The sequence below is a fragment of the Rattus rattus genome, chromosome 2 (assembly GCF_011064425.1).
Source record: "Rattus rattus isolate New Zealand chromosome 2, Rrattus_CSIRO_v1, whole genome shotgun sequence".
NCBI classification, from domain to species: domain Eukaryota; kingdom Metazoa; phylum Chordata; class Mammalia; order Rodentia; family Muridae; genus Rattus; species Rattus rattus.
Window position 1 is genome coordinate 45,355,192 of NC_046155.1, and position 23,259 is coordinate 45,378,450.

The 23,259-nt window shown below is 44.5% G+C and overlaps 1 protein-coding gene across 1 annotated transcript in view; it reads right to left on the bottom strand.

Annotated features, from left to right (window-relative positions):
- Armh3 (armadillo like helical domain containing 3) overlaps positions 1–23,259 on the bottom strand; it is a 181,884-nt gene that overhangs the window by 63,372 nt on the left and 95,253 nt on the right. The window contains exons 21-23 of the mRNA XM_032892086.1: positions 14,957–15,039; positions 13,995–14,121; positions 8,303–8,378 (exon numbers count right to left, since the gene is read on the bottom strand). Of these exons, the coding sequence (XP_032747977.1) occupies positions 8,303–8,378; positions 13,995–14,121; positions 14,957–15,039 (286 nt within the window). The remainder of the gene's footprint in view (positions 1–8,302; positions 8,379–13,994; positions 14,122–14,956; positions 15,040–23,259) is intronic.

Below are 23,259 nucleotides of genomic sequence, written 5' to 3' on the forward strand. Positions count from 1 at the left end.
TTTAAATCATAATAAAAATACAGCATAATACAGCAGGAACCTCTGGAGTAAAACTAGGTCAGACATCCTATGAGCAGACTCAAAGTGAAGGAGAGCACGAATCTTCCCCCCATTACTCTCCCATCACTGGGGACAGGAACAGGCTGACAGCCTAAGTTCCCGCATGACCTCTAAAGCCAGCCTGTCACTACCATCATTTTAGATCTCCCATCTCTCCAAGTGCACATGAGAAGGGACAGAGACAGGAGGAAAGTGGATATGAAAGGGCTTAATCCTATGGGCTGAGTTCTCCCTGAGACTCATGCGAACTGAGACTGTAAGATCTGTACACTTGTACAACCAGGACACAATTTTTAATAAATTAGTAAATATTGAGTATATGCCATTTAATAGTCTCCTTAACAGCTCAGGCCCATGATTAGCCTCACTCTGTGGCTGAGAAAACTCAAGCACAGGGTGGCTGAATCACTTGCCCAAAGGAAGAATAGAACTGGAACTCAAAATTCAATCTCCTTTATTCTTACCCCCACCCCCCACCCCGGGACTGAGGACCGAACCCAGGGCCTTGCGCTGTAGGAAAAACTACAGACAAACTGAGTTTCTTTCTTTGTCAGCCTGAGTGAAGATGAGAAACTGGAGCCATTCAAGAATGTGCAGGAATCAGTGGGACTGAATTCTATTCCCAGGAACCCCTCAAAACATTCTAGAATCAGAGCTGGTATTATCTTTAAAAAGGCAAAGTAGGTGCTAGTGGAACTGCATTTCCACATACAAGGAAGTAAAGCTTGGCCCTCGGTTAATTTTATATACAAATCAGATAGAGCTCCAGGCAGAGTGTTTGCTGAGCATGTGCAAAGCCCTGGGTTTGAGCACTGGATTTGATCTCCAGCAACACATTATGATAGTGGTGATATCATGTGATAGTAAGACAAGTATTCAAAGATGGGACAAGAGACTGGGAGAGCAGGGATAGAGGCAGGGGGATCAGGTGTTCAATGACAGCCTCTAATACACTGTAAGTTTGACACCAGTCTCAGGTGCACAGTAAGGTACTTCAAAGGTGGGGTGGCACAGTGGTGCACGCGTGCAATGCTCAGGAAGCTGAGGTATAAGAATCCAGAGCTTGGGAACTCAACCATTCCTGAGTAATATAGTTTACATCTGACTACATATAAAGATCAACCCTTCTGTGCACCAAAGGACACTGTAAAAAGTAAAAAGGCAACTCACAGAATGGGAGAAAATAATTGCAAATCATCTGATACATTGGCATATAGATTACATAAAGAATGCCTGAAATCCAATAACAAAACCCAACTCAATTAGCTGAGCACAGTGGCACAGGCCTTTAATCCCAGCACTAGGGAGGCAGAAGCAGGAAGTTCTCTGTGAGGAGTTCAAGGCCAGCCTGGTCTAAACAGTAAGTTCCAGGACAGGTGGAGTTACAAAGTGAGACACTGTCTAAAACAAACAAACAAACAAACAAACAAACCCCTTTCAATTAATACACTTGGGGGGGGGGCAGGCGACAGCTTGGTGGTAGAGTTCTTTGAGTAGCACATAAGAGGCCCTGAGAGTGATCCTTAGTATCACAGAAGGCAGAAGTGGGTGGGAGGAGTGGATACAGTGTCACATGCCTGTAATCCCAGTACCTTCAGGTCAGCCTGGGTTACATATACACAGGTAGTCACTATCACCCTACCCCACCACTGTCCCCACCAAGAAGAAAGAGAGAGCTGCTGTGTGTGTTGGGGTGAGGATGGGGAGGATTTGAATAGTATTTCTTCAAGGAAGAAATATAAATGCCTAAGAAAATTTTTAGGTGGCACATGCCTTTAATACCAGCACTGGGGAGGCAGAGGCAAGTGGATCTTTGTGAGTTTAAGGCTGGCTTGGTCTACAGCATGAGTTCTAGAATACCCAGGACTCTATGCAGAAAAACCCTGTCTCAAAACAAAACAAAACAAAACAAGTGTTCAACATTACTATTAGTCATTAGAGAAATGCAAATTAAAAATATAATGAGATACATCTTCACACCCATTACGATGGGTAGTGCCAAAAAAGGGAAAAGCATTAGTAAGAATGTGTAAAATTAGAATGTAAAATAGTGCAGCCACTTTGAGAAATGGTTGGCAAGTTCTCCAAATGTCATACATAAATTATCGTATACTGTAGTAATTCCACATGTGAAGCAAGCAAGGTACTGAAGAGATTTATGTATAATCCTGCTCATATAAGCAACACTCACAGCGTCCGTCTGTCCAAAAGGTAGAAGCAATTCAAGTATTTTCAACATGACAACAGAGTAACAAAATGTGGTAGACACACATGATGGAACTCACACAGGAAATTCTGACATATGTTAACACAGCACACATGTTGATGCTTGAGGACAGTATACTACACGAACTAAGTCAGTCACAATGGACAAACAGGATGAAGTTCTCGGCAGTCAATCAGAAAATCGAAAACAGAATGGGATTGCCAGGTGCCAGAGGAGAAGGAAAGGGAGATGGGACTGTGATGGGTGCGTAGTTTGAGCTGGGAGTCAAGCCCCGTGGTAAGTGCTAGTCTGATGTGTAAGGCTCTGCTTTCAGTCCCCAATGCCACTCAGAATACTAAAGTTCTGAAAGTGATGGTGGCAGTGACACTGTAACAAGGTAAATACACTTACTGTCAAGGAGCTATACGGTTAAAAATAACTAAAGAAGGGGCTGGAGAGATGGCTCAGTGGTTAAGAGCACTGATGCTCTTCCAGAGGTCCTGAGTTCAATTCCCATCAACTGCATGACGGCTCACAACCATCTGTAATGGGATCTGATGCCCTCTTCTGGCATGCACCATATATGCACACAGAACACTCATACACAAATAAGTAATATTTAAAAAATAAGATCTGGAGCTGAAGAGATGGCTCATCAGTTAAGAGCACTGGCTGACCTCTAAGAGGACCTGGATTCAATTCCCAGCACCCTCATAGCAGCTCAAAACTATCTGTAAATCCAGTCCCATGGGATCCAATGCTTCTGACGTCCTTGGGCACTGCACACACATGATGCACAGACATGCATGCAGGCAAAACATACACATGATGACGATGAAGATATAGAGGAAGCAAAGTGCAGAAGTACTCCAAGGGAATTTTAAGCCAAGTTTAAGAGGGGTATACTAAAATCATCCTCACCTACAAATCATTACAGACCCAGATAAAATCTCAGTATTTCACTATAAATACCCCATTTTCCTAATCCAAGATTCTTAACGTCTCTGCAGTTCACCAACCCTAGCTATGTCCTTATGCAAAGATCTCACTTTGCAGCGTAAACTAGCTGCAATCTTAGAAGACTGGGAGCACTGAGGAAACAATGTTCCTGTGGCTTTATTTTAGTGCTTTGTTGTAACGTGCATAGGCTTCTCACTCTGTCTAAAGGTGTGGAACAGGGTCTGATTAACAAAAGCAGGGCCATCATTGACAAATTCTAACTCAAGCGGCATCTAAGCCTAGGCAGACAACTCTGCGGTCACATGCTCCCTGCTACTTGCCAATTATCAATTCAGTGCCCCTGCTCATGTCTTTTACTTTAGTCTGCACTTCATCCTCTTCCCTAGACCACATTCATTTCTCAGTAACTAAGTTGCACCCTTCTGCTGAAGTGCCTGGGCCTCAAGCTGCGCCTCTTCTCCCTTCGCCTGTGCTCATTTTACCTCTAAGTAGGAGGAGGACACTGAAGCCCAGACAGTGCGTGAGCAATGACTTCAAAGCTGCGAAGACTTCGGAGGACCGAGACCTCCTCACATTCCCTTCTCAGCTCCAATTCTGTCTCCATTAGCAGAGGTAACCAGGCTAGGGTGATGGTGTGCACCTCTAATTTCCACACCAGAGAGAGGTGTAAGCGAGAAAGACCATGTATTTAAGGACAGCCTGGACTGTGTACTAATTTCCAAATTAGCCTTAGCTACTAGCACTTGGCACAAAGATCAGGAACACAAAACCATGCTTGAATACAGAACAAGTTCAAAGTCAGCCTCGGATACTGAGGCCTGTCTCATATAGACAAACACCACAGAATGCACAGGGAGAGAGGAGGCAGACCTTCCAAACGGTTGGTAAAGGAGCCATAGTGCACCTTACTCTTCTTTTTTTTTTTTTTTTGGTTTTTTTTTTTTTTTCGGAGCTGGGGACCGAACCCAGGGCCTTGCGCTTCCTAGGTAAGCGCTCTACCACTGAGCTAAATCCCCAGCCCCACCTTACTCTTCTTATGAAAGGACAACAGTTCCTGTGGGGAGGATCTGCTAAAAACAGGAAGAGGCTCGTTCAAATGCAAATAACTCTGACAACTGAAGAACCAACAGGACTAAACCATGAAAGACAGAAAAGCAGAGCACCTGAAACTCCACGCTTGTGTTAGTACTTTAGCTCCCACTGTCAAAACCCAAGCTCCAAAGGACAGAAAGGTCTGCGGTCTTTCTGCTCCTCCCCAAGTTGTGGGGAGGCCCTAAGAAAGGGAAGTCAACAGGCCCACCACAAGCCAGGAGGCCCAGAGGCACAGCTTTACGGTGTCATCTGAAGTTGGCCTTCAACTCATCTCTTCCTGGGGAATATCAAATAACATTCTCCAGGCACGCGATAAGAGTCTGTTCATGCTGCCTTAGCAATCCTTCTCATGTACACATCAGCACAAATAACCTTTAGAAACAGCTAAAATAAATTGTGCCACCACAATTTTCCCACTAAGCCTTACTCCATGGTATTTCTTGGAGACCCAGTAGTGTGATTGCTGACCCAGCCCTTGCTTTCTTAACCACCCAAAGTCACAGGTGCACATCACAAACCTTAAGTCACAAGTGCACATCACAAACTAAGTCACAGGTGTACATCACAAACCGTAAGAAAAGACAAAAGTGCAGGGAAGCCTGGCTCAGTCACACTGTTCCTCTCCTTCCTTGGATATATAACTACAGAAAATGACACAACTTCCTTGATCATTCTCATCCAAAGCCAGCAATGTCCATCTACAAAGAAACCCAAAACATTTTAACCTTCACAGAACAGAAAGGTAAAGGGTAGCTGGAATACTAAACAAGCTTCAAAATAGGCCAAGTGCAGTGGTACATGCTGTTAATCCCAGCACTCATCAGGCAAAGCCTAGTGGATCTGAGTTTGAGGCATGTCTACTATTGATTCCTAGGCCAGCCAGGGTATACAGTGAAACCCTGTCTCAAAGTTAAGGTGTGTGTGTGTGTGTGTGTGTGTGTGTGTGTGTGTGTGTGTGTGTGTGTGTGTGTAAAATGTTAAAAGCAATTGCTGCTTTTGTGAGGACCCAAGTTCAATTCTTAGCACCCACATGGTGATTCATACTATCTGCAACCCAGAACCAAAAGTTTCAATGCCCTCTTCTGCCCCCCACGGACACCAAGCACCTATGTGCTATATATACATGTAACATAAAACTAAACAGAGGACTACCATATGATACAGAAACTCCTCATCTGGGCCTATGCCTCAGAGAAATGAAAGCAGGGTCTCTTTACTCCTTTTTAAGAGAGCCTTGCTATGTAGCCCAAGATGGCCTAGAAATGGCGGTCCATCTACCTACCTCAGCCTCCCAGTGCTAATGTTAGAGCATGCAACACCATATGGATCTGAAAGCAAGCTCCCAAACACAACTTACCATACACACAACCAAAACAGTAACGATAACTCAAGTATCCATCAACAAATGAACAGATAACATATGGTAAATAAATACCATGGAAATATTAGTTGGCCTAAGAGAAGGAAAGAGAGTCTGGCATCCTACAAGATGTATGAAACTTAAGGACATTCTCTATGAAGTGACCACCATTTTACAGTTTACTATCAGGAGCTAATGGTGGGAGAAGGTCCAGAGAAGGCCATTGCTCACATCATATGGCAATAGTAGCAGCAGCAGCTTCTTCTCTAATTCAACTCACCCCATGCCTTCAGTCCATAGAAAAAGGCAGAGGGGCATAAGCATCTCTGTGAGCCTGGAACATTACATCCTGAAAGGAAGGGCCTGTGCTCACAACTTTGCCACGAAAAGAAAGCAGGGCTTTCCAAAAGTCACTCTTTAATCTCTAAGAATTGCTGTCCTGGCCGCCATGGCCCTGTGCTACCCCATGGCCATGGGCCTCAACAAAGGCCACAGGGTCAGGTCAGAGTGTCCAAGGACAAGTGTGCACTCAAGTTCATCAAGAGGGTGGGCACACACATCCATGCCAAGAGAAAGCAGGAGTGCCAAGCATACATCTGTGCCAAGAGAAAGTAGGAGGAGCTAAGTAACTTGCTGCAGCCATGAAGAAGGTGGCAGCCAAGAAGGATTAATGAACCCCAATAAAAGATTGTTCTTACAAAAAGAAAAAAAAAAAGAATTAGTTTCTTTGCTGGTAAGGTGTATTTTGAGGAAGGTGTGGTGACAAACACATGTAATCCCAGCACTTCAGTAGTAGAACAGGAGGTCACTGTTGGCTACTGAGTTCAAAGCTATTTGAGAATCTGTTTCAAGTGGCAAGAACAAGGACATTTTAAGCAGAATATACTATACTCTAGAGTTGGAAGACTAAAAGACTAGAGAAATAGCATATGGAAGAACACTCTACACCTGACATTTAGTAAGGGAAAAGAGATGTCAATAAGGAGCAAAGGTATTCTGTTCTTAGTTTCATCAGTACATGTTCCTGGTCTGGGTTTGCAGTGATAAGATTCCCACGCATCTTTCCAATGATGTCTTCAGGAAGCTGAAGGGTGCTTGCTTCTTTGGCCAAATACTAACTAGCAACAGTGAAATGGATGCGCTCACTCCACAGGAAGCCTGGTGTGAGAAGTGGAGAGAAGCAGCCATGCTGATAGGCCTGGTTTTCTCAGTTATTCAGAGAAGGCAAGGGACTTAAGCCAGCTGCCTGGTGGCCCTTGGGAAGAACAAGGGCAGCAGCCAAGACAAAAATCATTGGAAGCCAAAGCAACAGAGTAGAAGATAGAGTAAACGGGCCCCAGACGAATGAGAGCTGCCTGGAAAGCCTGTGTAAATACACGATAAATAAATAACACACACTATATCCTTACGTACTTTATACTCTCACCCAGAAGCCAACGCCGCATCCAAACATCCACGGTGTCTCACTGCCCTTAGGTCATAAAGGGACGTGGCAGAAGAGTCTGTAATGTCAAATTCTTTTAGAAACTGACATTTATCATACGGACTCACAACAGTGTCTTGACTGCTAGGTGCAGATCTGCATCTGTTGGTGAGATTTATAAAACTGTGTTTGCTGCAAAATGTCCCTGGGTGTAGGCAGGCCGTGCAACCTCCTTCACTGTGTCTTGTTAGCGCATCTCACCTCATGCTCCCTCGTCCCAGCACGCCTAACACACATTTCACAGCTTCCCTTTTATTCCCAGATGTGACACACTGTAGTAAATCACTGCCGAGATGAGACATTTTACTTTAAAAGAAAGACAGCAATAAACACGCACTCCTGCCCTCTCACACATTAGGATCTATACAAAGTTGTAAAAGCACGCTCCTATTATTGGAGTGTCTGGCAAGCCTTACATCTGGAGCTAAATCAAGTTCCCCATCTGCTGGCTTTGCCTCTTTTAATCAACATTAACTTCTTGATTGTTTGCAAAAACAACTTAATAACTGTTGGGAAAAAGGAAAATCATAGGAACAAAGGGAGGAAACAATGGAGAAAGTCAGACTGAGATCTAACATGCAGCCCTTTCCCTCCCCACTCCCAGACCCACACATTCCTATGAGATTACTGCCTCCCCCGGCCTGGGAGCCCCACATCTGACACAATTTGACCTAACACGCACAACACTCTGCTTTGCTATTTCATAAGGAACTAAAAATGACTTAGCCCTTAGGGCCTTTGTTTGCTTGTATTTACCACAAATAGAAATAGCTATCTATAGTAAAATGTGAAAGTTCTAGATCCCCATGAAGAAACTCTGGTGAGAAGCAGAGGAAACCTTAGGGGAAGCTCGCTCTCGGGTAGCTTATGCATAAAGAACACTTTGGCAGCTAAGGTGCCTGCAAAGGGCACGCAACCATCTCTGGGGTAGAAAATCCACAAAACAGCCAGCGCTTTGAGCTATTTCAATATGACAAAATGAGGGCCTCATGTACTCCTGCTTCTTGATCAAGTATGACAATTTCTTCCACTCCTACAGACATCAGGGCTTAAAATAGTCGCAGTGCTTAGAGCGTGCTCCTCGGGAAGGTGCATCAAGCTTGGGATGAGCAGCAGCTCTGAGGAAGCGTTCGTCCCTTACCTGATATTCACCAATGCATGTGTCACCTTGCTCGCTGCTTCCTTCCACTGGCCAGCGTTGGTGGAAAGCCTAAGGACTGGGAAAGAGAGAATACCGGTCTGTCACGCTCCTGACAAAAAGCAAATGTGAGGAGTGAGGACACGCCTCAGAATAGCATGATTACAAAACCAAACAAAGCCTGTGCCAATCTTGTTTTTAAAAAGACAACAAATGAGGTCTTATAGACTCTTTCAACGATTTTCTCCAGGAATTGTTCTTTCTCTGACTTCTCACTTTTCATCAAAGTAGTCACTACTCCTTTTCTGCCTCAGGCGGTTCCTAGCCCCTCTCCTGATAAGAGGCCCCCAAATTTAGTTTCTGTAGTCACTTAATATACAAAGAAGATGAGGAGTTGGTGCAGTTGGCCAGCAGAGCACGATGACCTGAGTTAGAGTCCCAACCCATGGGAAAATATCGGGTGCAGGACACAGGCTCGTCATCCCAGCACTGGTGAATAAAGATAGATGGGACCCTGGGCTTGCTCCTGGCTAGTCAGCTTTGTCTTCTTGGCAAACCCAGGCCAATGAGTGGCCCTGCTTAAAATGATGAGGTGGGGGGCTGGAGAGATGGCTCAGTGGTTAAGAGCACTGACTGCTCTTCCAGAGGTTCTGAGTTCAAATCCCAGCAACCACATGGTGGCTCACAACCATCTGTAATGAGATCTGATGCCCTCTTCTGGTGTGTCTGAAGACAGCTACAGTGTACTCATATATAATAAATAAATCTTTAAAAAAAAATGATGAGGTGGACAGCTCCCGTGTAATAACCTGAGATTGACCCCTGGCCTCCATGCATGCAAGCCTGTACAACACATGCACGCTCACAGATATCTACTATAGGAGTGGCATTGTGAGGGCAGCCTGGTTGCCATGTTTACCATTTCCCTAATGGCAAGGGTTGCACTTGGTTAGCATGGAACTATGTAGACGAGGCTAGCCTTAAACTCATAGCACTCCTTCTGGCTGAGCTGGTGTCCCTTCCTGCTCCACACACATCTTTATAAACCAGCCATACATCCAGCCAAATAGAACAAATAACCTTTCCAGATAGAGAATGATCATGTTTCAAACAAGGAATATGCTGTTTTCCTTCTCTAGCTTACATGGGTAACCTGTAAAATGAAGCAACAGAAAGCATTCACTATCTAACCAAATTCTCTTTTGCAAACACATTCACAGGGAGACAAAGATTACAGAAACACAAAAGTAAACATATCCCTTGACAGCTATGATTTCAGGCCACACAGGTATTATAACCATGCCATTTAGAAAAGACACAACAGCACAAGTACTCCCTGGATAATGAACAGAAGGCAGGCATTCAATTACATTTTTGTTTTTGCTGTTTGTATGCATGCATACGTGCATTCATGTGTATAGGAACATGTGCACAACATGCATGTGAACATAAAGAACAGAGATGAACTTTGCCTTCTATCACTCAGTGCCTTTTATTCTAATTTGTAAATTTTTTTTACTAATTTATGTGAGTGTTAAAGTGCACACTTATGGAGGTCAGAGGACAATTTGTGAAGCTGATTTTCTTCTTCTATCGTGTGGGTTCCAGGGATTGAGTTTCGGCTGTCAGGCTCAGAGGCAAGCCCTATTACCTACCAAAACATCTAGGTGGCCCTTCTACCATATTTTTTGATATATGGTCTCTTACTAAACTTGGAAGTCACTGATTGACTCTACTAGTAGCAAGAGAAGCCTTGTCTCTATCTCCCCAGCAAGGAATTATGAGCATATACACATAACTTGTGTACTGAGGATTTTACCCACTGAGCCATCTCTCCAGCCCCCAAATATGTTCTTAGAGACTGTGTGATTACAGAGGCAAATGTGTGGAATGTTTACAAAGTATTAGGCACTGGACAAAGGTCATATATAATATAGCATACAAATAGGTGTTATGTAACTGTTTCCTCTAAAATCAAAACATTCCATTCTGCAGAGAAGTTCTTTAGGCAGAAAGAACTACTCAAGATACTTCAGGAAGTCCCTGAAACTGACCAGATTCACCAGGCCCCTCCCTCCAAGAGTTAACAAGTCAAGCTCCTAAGAGTCACGCTCAAACAAGCCAAGTAACAAAAAGTTCTCTTTAGATAAGCCAAGGGTCTTGGGTCTATAAAGAGGACCCAAGAGACTAGCTGCCCAGAAGAAGCAAAGCCAGCTGAGCTACCTAAAAGAGGTTTAGACTGGAGTCACTTAGAAAGGACATTCTCTAACCTGTTGAGATACCTGCAGGCTGTGGAGTATGTTCCAGGTTCCTGGCTTTTGTTAGATGTCACCAGTGCTGGGGTGGACATTAGTGATGAAGCTGTCTTTGAGTCATTACTGTTCCTGTAATTCCTCACCCACACTGTTATAAGTAACTCTAATAAAATTCACTGGTTCACCAAGTTGGATTTTGTTGGTATCTATACTTTGGTTTATCCTTGGCTTCCTATCTGGTGTGAGTAGACATGTCTCCCCTCCCCCCAAAAAAGCCTTGTCACACAACAATAGGAAACTCCGAATCAGAGAAAACAAGTGATTGTGATTATTCATAGTTGTTTTGTTGGTGTGTGTGTGTGTGTGTGTGTGTGTGTGTGTGTGTGTGTGTGTGTGTGTGTGTGAAGAGGTCTAGTAGGCCCTAAGCCCACGCACAGAAGGCATGGCTCTAGCAGGCCTTTCTCTTTCCCAGCTCCCTTAGATTACATTCCTAAAGTCAGCCACCAAGGTCTATTCCTTATTTGGCCACTTCTTCCCTCTGAGATTGACCACCCAGGTCCAGCTATTACAGTAATGTAGCTCAGCAATCTAAAGTCCCCTTTTGGCTGCCCTAATTAACATGTACAATCAAAACAAACCAACTCTTCCTAACAGTTTCCTTTTTTCCCTTTATAAACTGCCATTTGCCTGTGAGCCACAGCTGTGGCTTGGGAGATGGCTCAGTGGGTAAAATCCATGCTGCCCAAGCATGAAGACCTGAGTCAGCAGCACACAGAGGCAGCCCTTTATCCCTGAGAGACACAGATCACTTCCCTCTTTCCCTTGCCCCTTTTCTCCCCTCTCCCTTGTTCCTCTTCCCTTCTCACTCTGCCCGTCTGACTTGTTTCTTATTCCCTGCCCTAGTCTTTTTGTACTATGAATGTGGTCTTGGGATGTCTTGTGCTGACTTCAAGGGGACTGATAGTTTGAAGAATTTTTTGGTTTGTTTTCAAATATTTATTTAAGGGAGGGAGAGAAAAACAGGTGTGCACACGCTCACATGTGTACATGTATGTGCATGAGTGCTTCATCTTTAATGGTCTAGGAAAGGCCCGGGGTGACCAATCCAAAGTGTGGACTGCAAATGCACTTTGAAAGTTTGAAACTGTTGTCACTACCTTCCATTTGGAATAGCTAGCACTGGGTAGGAGGTACACACAGTAAATAGAGCTGAACTTCAATCATAATGGATAGCTCTCTCTTTATCCTCTCTCTCCCTCCCTCTTCTCTCCTTCCTTCCAACTGAAAGTTGAACTCTGGTCCTCATACTTGTATGGTAAGCACATTACCAACTGATCTGTCAGCCCAGAATTTAATAGCCCTGGCTGTCTTGGACTTGCTTTGTAGACCAGTTGGCCTCAAAGTCACAGAGATCCGCCTGCTCTACCTCGAAAGTGTGAGATTAAAGGTGCTCGCCCCGTACACAGCCTTATTAAAGACATTTTAACAGGGGCTCAGTGGTTAAGAACAGGTATTGCTCTTCCAGAGGGCCTAGATTCAGTTCCTAGCAGCATGTCAAGAGTTGCACAACCTCCTGTGACTCCAGATCCAGGGAATGAAATGCCTCTGGCCTCCATGGCACCTGCACGCATGGAGCATACACTGACACAGACATTCTTTCAAAAATTTTAGAGATATTTTAATGTAGACTTGAGCAGATGGAGAGGAGATTCAGAGGATCTCAGAAGAATTAAGACATTCCACGTCTAGTACAGTGTTCTCAAGGAAGGGTTGCCTAGTGATACATTTTAAGTTTTCTTAAAACATTTATTTTATTCATTATGTGTATGTGTGTGTACACTGAGTGCAGGTTCCTGTGGAGCTCGGAAAAAGACACTGGATCCACATTAGGCAGCAGCCATGTCCTACACACCAGGATGCCCTCGATGCTGAGACTGATGGTACAAAATGCCACATCTGGATTCCCTCAATCTTCTGGCCTCTATGCACACTTCTGACCACAGAGATGTACATGTGCATGTGCATATGCACACATACGTGCACGCACATACACACACAAAACAAAATTTAAAAACCTCAAGACAGTGCCTCCTATAACTCAGGCTGGCTTTGAGTTTGTTGCGAAGCCAATTGTGATCCCGAACTTTTGATCTTCCTGTTTCTACCTCCATGCTGGGATCAAACCCACTTCATGCATGTTAGGAAGAACTCTACCAACTGAGCTATATCCCTAACCCCTCTTCACATATATGTAATTTTTTTTTGAAACAGAGTTTTATGAACTCAAATTTCTCCAGATTTAACTCTCCAGCTGGGATTACACAGACACCGTCTTTACATCGGAGGCCAGATCTTAGGTCCTTATGTTTGCTAGTCGAGTACTTTACAACTGAGCTGCCTCCCCAGCCCACCTATGGCTGCTTTTGCAGACAACAGCTCAGGTAGCCCAGATTGGCCTAGACCTCTTTATGTCAATGAGAATGACCTTGAACTTCTGAGTCTCCTGCTTCTACCTCCAGAGCGCTGAGACCACAGGTGTGTGTAAGCACACACTGCTATGTGTGCTAAGGATTGAACCCAGAGTTTCCTACATTCCAGGAAAAGCACTCTATCAACTGAATTACATCCTCAGCCTAAAAATCCCCAATTGGGGTAAGTTTCCTCAGTCTTTCTTTCATGACTTTAATAGTGTATTACTTTTGTTTCCCATAATTTGCTATATAAATAATATCTTTAGTTTGAAGTACAGTTACAATGTACACATAGGGGTCAGAAGACAACTTTTGAGAATTTGTTCTTTCTTTTCACCATAGGTTCCAATGACTCAAATTAAGTAAGCAGTATTGTCAGTGAGTACTGTTACTACCAAATGAGCCATTTCATTGCCCTGTCTCCTTTAACACACGTTTAAAAACATTTTGTCTGTAGGGGTTTGTTCCTGTATGAGATTACGTATACTGTGTGCATACATACACTCATGTGCCTGTAGAGGTCAGAAGGCATTGCATTCCCCCTAGAACTGGTGTTGTACATGGTTTTGAGTCACTGACATGTTTTGCTGGTGAGCTTTTGTTTTGTTCTGCTTTGTTTTTTAAGGGTCAACAAGAGAGCACTCACCTAGCAGGCAGGATGTAACTCCTCAAGGATGCTCTCTACTCCTATTTTGAGTAGGGGCCCTCAATGGCCTGAAGCTCACTGAGTAGGCTAGGCTAGATGGCCAGTACACCTCAGGGATCTATCTATCAGGTTGGTTTCTGGAACTCACAGAGATCTGTCTGCCTCTGCCATTTGAGTGCTAGAATCAAAGTCATTCACTATCATGCCTGGCTATTTACTTCTATACCATATAAAGGTACCATCCAACTAGGGAATCTTTCATAGTATTTTCCTGTTACTTACTGGACAGGGCAGAGAAAGATAAGGAGAAAGACAGAGCTTACCCATGCAGTAGAGGTTGTCAAAGCTCTGGTGCATGCGGATAATCTCATAGTAAAGCTCGTCATAGCTGCTGGGGGTTGGCAGGAATGTGTCACCATATGTGATGAACATGTTAAATAGGTTCACAATCTGAAAGAGAAGCAATAGCCCTTATCCAGACACCATGCTGAGAAGATCAGAAAAGCACCACTAGTGGTATGCTGTAGGCATCTCTTATTGATTTCCAGATATATACTACTTCGGGACTTTGTAAACCGGTTGTAAAATAATTATTAAAAATTCACTGGGGTTGGGGATTTAGCTCAGCGGTAGAGCGCTTGCCTAGCGAGCACAAAGCCCTGGGTTTGGTCCCCAGCTCCAAAAAAAAAAAAAAAAATTCACTGATAAAAACTAACAAATTGCTTACTTATTGTCTACCTTTACTCTTACCTGTACTCTGAAACTAACTTATCCATGTGAGGGAGTATCATATAATAAGGTACTGCCACATGTCTCAACTCTGCATGACTTTGTTGTCATGCTGAGAGCTGAAAATTGGCCATCTTGGGCATAGTTCTGCAATTACAGATACTACAAAATCAGGACATTCATCCCCACCCAATACTTAAGATTTACACGCTGTATAGACAACTGAAAGGTTCGGTGCCTCCTTCTGCCCTGAATTACCAGCCAGATAAGCATTTCTGTGTACTCTTCAGAAGCCAAGTACAATGATGATGCAACTACTTATCTGGCCAGGAATCCTCTAGAAAACTTACTCCTCACCCACACAGAGACTGCAAGAGTGCAGATTCTTAGCTGGAACCAAACTCAATCTTCATAGAGATATGACCTGTATCCATGCCTCCCAGGCCAAACCCAAAAGGAAAATACAGCTTAGATCCCAGACCCTGGCTCCTATTACAAACCAGCCCACTCTGCCTTAGTATATTGGCTTTAAAAAAATATTTTTATTAATACTCACCATAAGGGCCAATGTAAAAATGTTGTGTTTGGCCAAAAGTACAGTTTCATTTGACATAAGGAACTTCAGCAAGTTTATCAAGGCTTTAGAGAAAAAAAAACAAATTATTCAAATCATAATCAATATAATCAATAAAGGTAAGTAAGGACCAGCAGGATGGCTCAGCGGCATCACTGAGTGTGATGACCATGGTGGCTCCAGGTTGTACACAGTAGGAGAGAACTGGCTCCCACGATGTGTCATCTAACCTCCACCCAAGTGTACACATGCGATGTGTCCACATACAAATGCGCGCGCACACACACAGGCACACGCGCGCACACACACACACACACACAAATAAGTGTAATGAAACATTAAATAAATAAAAGCAGAATAGCTCTATAGGAACCCATAAGTCAGAAGAGCCTCGGCAACCAAGGCATTTTGTTATTATTAACATGTAATTGTGCATGTGCCTCTGTGTGTGTGTGTGTGCGTGTGCGTGTGCCTGTGTGTGTGTGTGTGTGTGTGACCTGAAAGTAGTAAAGGGCTATGAGGAGTGGACGAGGTGTAAGGGGAGGGGTGGGAAACAAGAGCACTGATAGAGCACACGTGACATGAAAGCAGAAGGAACTACTGAGTGGGGAAGAGGAAGCAGCGACTGAGGGAGAAATCCACTGTTTGATGTGCAACTAAAAACAAAAGGTAAGACTGGAAAGAAACACACAATACTTAAGATTAATTTATGGGTTATAGTGTGCTATTTCAATATACACAGAAAGAGAAAAAAGACTAAATCAGAATAACTAAAACATAAATAACCTTTTCTCGTTATTTATGTTTAAAGCCTTGGAGCTTTTGAGAGCTCCCAAGTTTAAAAAATTAAGTTTTTCAAAGTTAAAAAAAATAAAAGTTGGGGTTGGGGATTTAGCTCAGTGGTAGAGCGCTTGCCTAGCAAGCGCAAGGCCCTGGGTTTGGTCCCCAGCTCCGAAAAATAGAAAAAAGAAAAAAAAAATAAATAAAAGTTAAAAATTAACAAAAAGAACCCCCCTATGTATGTTTATGTAAAATAGGTAGTTGTAAAACACCACCATTTCACTGTGCTATGAAACACTAGCACCTATTTCTTCCATCCAGGTGCCTTCCGGTGCCCATTACCCAACAGCTCTCTGCCCTCCCCCAATTATCAGTGTCAGTAATCACTACTCTACATCAAGATCAAATATTTTTAAAAACTTCCATGTCTAAGAGAATATGGTATTTGTCTTTCTGTGTCTGGCTTATCTTGTTGATATACATCCTCTAATTCCATACACTTCATTTGGCTACAGGTGACAGGATTTATTCTTTCTTGGGCTCAATAATATCCCACTCCTCTGTAAACAATTATTTTTGGTAGTAAGGAGGAACTGTTGTAGAATTTTGTAGATGAGAATGGCCACAAATAGGCTTGTATGTTGAAATGTTTGGTCCCAGCTGGTGGTACAGTTTGGGAAGGATTAGGAGGTGTGGCCTTGTTGGAAGAGGTGTGTTACTAGGGGTGGGCTTTTAAGGTTTCAAAGCACTGACACCATTCCCCGTGTGTCTCTGTCTGCCTCCTGCTTTTGGGTCAATGTGAGCTCAGCTGTTCCTGCTGCTGTGCATTTGCTCAGCCTTCATGGACTCTTACAATGGCAGTTTTATGCCTATTTAACACGCATTACAGTTATCTGAGAGAAGAGACCCTCAATTGAGAAAATGTCTGAAGACTGAGCTGCAGGCAAGCCTGTAGGACATTTTCTTAATTAGTGATTAATGGGGAGGGCACAGTCATTGTAGGTCAGGCTAATTCTGGGCTGGTGGTTCTGGGTTTGATAAGAAAGCAAGCTGAACAAGCCATGAGGAACAAGGCAGTAAGCAGGACCCTTCCATGGCCTCTCCATCAGCTCCTGTTTGAGTTCCTTCCTGACTTCCTCCTGATGAGGAACAGTGATGCGGAAGCTTAAGCTGAATAAACCCTTTCCTCCCCAGGTTGGGTCAGTTATGGTGATTCAACACAGCAGCAGTAACCTAAGACAACTCTAAGTTCTGAAACCATGGCCAATAAAATAATGGCTGGTTATGGATTTGTCACAGCAACAGAAGAATAAGACAGGGACAGAAGACCCCAGGCTGACATCAAATTCACGATCTTCCTGCCTCTGAGTGCTGGGATCACAGGCACATACTATCTTGTCCACTGTACCACATATGTGTGTATACATCCCAAACACAGGCATGGGGGAGGATAGGCTGGCCTCCAACTCACTATAGCTGAGAAGGGTGCTCATCTTCAGTGAGCCCAGAGCCACGGAAATCTAGGTAAGTGTCCCACCGCTGAGCTACACCCCAGACTCCTGCCCAATATAACTGTACCTTCAGCGCCTTCCCCATCCATGTGTAAGAGAGAATCTCATGGAGCCCAGACTAGCCTAAAACTTGTTTTACATAGAGGCTTATCTTAATTATTGATCCGTTGGCTTCCACCTCCCAAATGAAAGAATTATCACATCTGAAGTTCATCTGATTATGTTTTTGAGTTCTATATAACTTCTGGTATCAATCTTTTGTCGGGAAGTCAGAGAGATGGACTAGCAGTTAAATGCATACTGTTCTTGCAGATGCCCCAAATATGTTTCCCTGCACCTATGGGAAGTGGGGCTCTCACAATGTCCTGTAATTCCAGCTCCAGTTGAATCCAATCCCCTGGCCTCTACCACCACCCATACACATAATTTTTTAAAAAATTATATATATATATATATATATATATATATATATATATATATATATATATATATATATCACACACACAGTCTCATTATGAAGCCCTGGCTGGCCTTGAGCTCACAAAGATTCTCCTGCCTCTGTTTCCCATGGGATTAAAGGCCTCTACTAACATACCCAGCTCAAAAAAGAAATCTTTTAATAGATCTTTTGGTAGATGAACATTTTGACGATCTCTCATTTTGTAGGTTGTCCACATTACTTCTATTTCTGCCATGTATAGTCTAATATAATGCTATTTGTCTATTTTTTGCTTTTATTATATGCACTCTTAGGGTCTTTTATTTATTTGCAATAGTGGAGGTAGTGCCTAGGGCTTTGTACCTGCTTAGTAAGTCTCTGCTATATAGTCCTTTCTGTTTGTTTGCTTTTTGTTTTTTGAAACAGGATTTCTTTGTGTAATAGCCCTTGCTGTCCTTGAACTCACTTTGTAGACCAAGGTGGCCTCAAACTGACAGAGATCCTCCTGCCTCTGCCTCCCGAGTGCTGGGATTAAAGGTGTGTGCCACTGCTACTCAGCTACATTTTTCATTTTAGTGTGCACGTGCACAACACTTTTACTGGACTATGGTGATCAAGCTTAGGTCCTTACCTTTGCTCAGCAGAAACTTAGCCCTTGAAACACATCCCCAGTTCTTCATTTTTTATTTGATACATGGTCTAAGTTGCCCAAGTAGGCCCTGAGCTTACTCCATAAGGTGGCTTTGACCTGGCTTTTTGAATACATGGAATAGCAGGCCTGTGCCACCAGGCTCAAGGTCTTTTAAAAGCAGACTAAAGGCTGGATAGTGCAGCTCAATGCTACACAGTCATCTAGTATAGACAAGGCCCTGGTTCCCTCTAGCACAGATAAACTGGAACATTTTTAAAAAGTGGGTCAGTGTGGAGGCACACCCCTATAATCTTAGCACTTGGTTGGTGAGGACAGGAAGTTTCTGGTTGGGTCATGTGATGCAGACTCATGTGGTGTTTTGCTGAGGCAAGCCCCGTGGGAGGACATGATATCTGGAGAGAGTATAAATAGGACTCAGTGGACAGAGACGGTTCGCTTGCACAGTTAGCCTTGCAACACTTTGTTGGTCTCGCGTCTTCGTCTTCGCAGATCTTCATTTTGCTGCTGACTTGCGGTATCCTGGCACTACTGAACTGGACTGCTGGTGTCCTGACAATGGAGGCTGGAATCACCCCAAGGAACTCCTCCTAAACAGGCCGCACCCCTCATCCTATTTATCATCTTTTCTCTCCTACCTCTGGACTGTGGGCTAGAAGGGAGGTCGAAGCATCTGAGACCTCTTATTAAAAGCTGATTTTGGGGTTGGGGATTTAGCTCAGTGGTAGAGCGCTTGCCTAGGAAGCGCAAGGCCCTGGGTTCGGTCCCCAGCTCCGGGAAAAAGCTGATTTTGATCAGGTATGGGAGGAGACAGGGATGACATACAGAGGGTCAGGAAATTGAACAGAGGTGTGTAGCAATGGGGAGATGGGGAAGTGGGGGTAGCCACCAGAAAGTCCTAGATGCCAGGAAAGCAAGAGGCTCCTAGAACCCAACAGGAATGAGATTGGCTGAAATGCCCAACAAAGAGGAAGGGGAACCTGAAAAGACCAAATCCAGAGGTTAGGCAAGGCCTCCGGTTGTGGGGCCACTCACTCATCTCCAAATTTTTAAATCTTCCAAAATTGTTCCTGTCTTAAGGAAATATGGGGACAAAGTGTGGAGCAGAGACTGAAGGAAAGACCATCCAGAGACTGCCCTACCTGGGGATCCATTCCATATGCAGCCACCAAACCTAGTCACTATTGCTGATGCCAAGAAGTGTTTGCTGACAGGAGCCTGATATAGCTGTCTCCTGAGAGGCTCTGCCAGAGCTGGACAAATACAGATACAGATGCTCGCAGCAACCAATGGACTGAGCATGGGGACCCCAGTGGAAGAGTTACGGAAAGAACTGAAGGAGCTGAAGGCGTTTGCAACCCCATAGGAAAAACAATATCAACCAACCAGTTCCCCAGAGCTCCCAGGGACTAAACCACCAACCAAAGAGTAAAAACATGAAAAGACCCATGGCTCCAGCCACATATGTAGCAGAGGATGGCCTTGTCTGGCATCAATGGGAGGAGAGGCCCTTGGTCCTGTGAAGGCTCAATGCCCCAGTGTAGGGGAATGCCAGGGCGGTGAGGTGGGAGTGGGTGGGTGGGGAGCGCCCTCATAGAAACTGGAGGAGGGGGGATGGGATAGAGGATTTGCGAAGAAGAAGCCCGGAATGGGGATGACATTTGAAATGTAAATAAATAAAATATCCAATAATAAAACTGATTTTGAAACAGGTGGCACCCAAAGTGGCTGAGGCATGAGTAGATCTGCTTCGGGTGCAGTAGAGGAAAGGTCAGGATATAAGGGGTTAACAGTGCTCTTTAAGGAGGTTGGCATAATAGTAGTTACCAAGGACAGGAAGCCTCCTACCCTGTTCCCAGAGAGGGTTTTCAGAGTTTGTTTCCTGGTTTTCATGTATAATCTTTTGAAAAAGACTGGGGGGAAAGCTGAAAGTCTCTCATGTCAGAGAAGACTGCGGAGTTGGCCATGCACAGAGGTCGAGAATAGAGGGAGAAGTGCTTGGGAAGCAAAAAGATCCAGTGGCAGGAGAACATCAGTGAAATCAGCCTGTGCTGAATGACACCATCTTAAGGAGAACCAGTTATCTCCCAGGCGCACCGTCTTCTTATCTGCCCGTTTAAGGTTTTAGAAACATCTACTTCTTTTTACCACTTCTTACAAGCAATTAAGCTCAGAGATGTGACTGCTAAATTGACATCTTAGAGTTCCAAACCCACTCCCACGCGGTGATCTCCCCATCAAACTTTCTCAATTTACAAGTAAAGTACAAACCCCTTCCACCTCACACTCCTAGCGTCTACTGTCCACAAGTTTCACCGCGCATCTGTTTCAGACATCAGTACTGGCAGGTAGATATTCTGACTGGTTACCAGATGTGGCAGCCACACTGAAGGACCCACAGCAGCACCGCTGCCCTGTGGGAAGCCGGCTCATCAAAAGGTGAAAAGCTCTGTTAGGTGAGCTGGCACGTGCTTGTCATCCCAGCTACTTTAGAGGCTCAGGCAGAGGCAGGCTGAGCCAAAGTTTAGGCCTACAGAGGTGACTTCCTGTGAGCCTATATTTAAAGGGTTGGCCTTGGGAGGGTAGGCAGGAGGACTGTTGTGATTTTAGGCCACCTGGGCTATATAATGAGTTACAGGACAGCATAGGTTATTGAATGAACCTCTCAAAAACAAAACCAACCACCCACTGCCCCCAAGTCCTGGCAATATAGCTCAACTGTACAACACTTACCTAGTGTGCATGCTCAATACCCGGTACCAGAACAAGAAAAAAATGCTTTTTTATTAAAATTTTAAAGATTTTTTTCATTGTGTATATGTGCACACAAATGTCAGTGCCCTCAGATCCCCTGTAGCTGGCGTTACAGGTAATTGTTAGCTGGGTGCTGGGACCCAAATTCCAGTCTTCTGCAAGAGCAGCCAGCATTCCTGACCAATGAACAACCTCCTGCCACCTGGGGGAGGGGTGGCGTAGGATCTTAAGTATTCGAGTTGTGCAAATGAAAATGTAGCTTGTTCTGTCCACTCACAGCGACATTTACCAGAAAGGATTTTCTCTGCCTGACATTCAGGAAAGACTGTCTGCACGAAGCGATCTTGACGAATATAAAGTACTGTCAAGTCCCGGGGGTAACTTCGCAACTTTAAACACCTTATTATAGCAAAATAAACAAAAAAATTGTTGCTCATTCACCTAGGGCAGTGGTTCCACCCTTCCTAACCCTGGAGCCTTTAATGCAGGCCCTAATGCTGTGGTGACTCCCAAGGGAAAATACATCACTGCTACTTCGAAACTGTCATTTTGCTACTGTTACGATTCATGACATAAATAGCTGTTTCCCAATGGCCTTAGGCACCCTCTTCGAGAGTGTCAGTTGACCCCTGAAGGGTTTTGACCAACAGGGTAAAACACTGACCTAGGACACTTGTTTATGAATCGGATCCAACTTCTGTGCCCATCCTGCCCCACCCTGCACTTCCTGCTATTCTGAGAGGGAAAGGAGGGAATCAGCTAAAGCCTGCGGTTCTCTCAGCGCTGGGATTATAAGCATGCATCTGACATCTGACTTGTGGTGCTGGGATTATAAGCATGCATCTGACATCTGACTTGTGGCGCTGGGATTATAAGCATGCATCTGACATCTGACTTGTGGCGCTGGGATTATAAGCATGCATCTGACATCTGACTTGTGGCGCTGGGATTATAAGCATGCATCTGACACCTGACTTGTGGCGCTGGGATTATAAGCATGCATCTGACACCTGACTTGTGGCGCTGGGATTATAAGCATGCATCTGACTCCTGACTTGTGGCGCTGGGATTATAAGCATGCATCTGACACCTGACTTGTGGCGCTGGGATTATAAGCATGCATCTGACACCTGACTTGTGGCGCTGGGATTATAAGCATGCATCTGACACCTGACTTGTGGCGCTGGGATTATAAGCATGCATCTGACACCTGACTTGGGGCGCTGGGATTATAAGCATGCATCTGACACCTGACTTGTGGCGCTGGGATTATAAGCATGCATCTGACATCTGACTTGTGGCGCTGGGATTATAAGCATGCATCTGACACCTGACTTGTGGCGCTGGGATTATAAGCATGCATCTGACACCTGACTTGTGGCGCTGGGATTATAAGCATGCATCTGACATCTGACTTGTGGCGCTGGGATTATAAGCATGCATCTGTCAGCTGACTTGTGGTGCTGGGATTATAAGCATGCATCTGACAGCTGACTTGTGGCGCTGGGATTATAAGCATGCATCTGACACCTGACTTGTGGTGCTGGGATTATAAGCATGCATCTGACACCTGACTTGTGGCGCTGGGATTATAAGCATGCATCTGACACCTGACTTGTGGTGCTGGGATTATAAGCATGCATCTGACATCTGACTTGTGGCGCTGGGATTATAAGCATGCATCTGACACCTGACTTGTGGCGCTGGGATTATAAGCATGCATCTGACACCTGACTTGTGGCGCTGGGATTATAAGCATGCATCTGACACCTGACTTGTGGCGCTGGGATTATAAGCATGCATCTGACATCTGACTTGTGGCGCTGGGATTATAAGCATGCATCTGACATCTGACTTGTGGCGCTGGGATTATAAGCATGCATCTGACACCTGACTTGTGGCGCTGGGATTATAAGCATGCATCTGACACCTGACTTGTGGCGCTGGGATTATAAGCATGCATCTGACACCTGACTTGTGGCGCTGGGATTATAAGCATGCATCTGACACCTGACTTGTGGTGCTGGGATTATAAGCATGCATCTGACATCTGACTTGTGGCGCTGGGATTATAAGCATGCATCTGACACCTGACTTGTGGTGCTGGGATTATAAGCATGCATCTGACACCTGACTTGTGGCGCTGGGATTA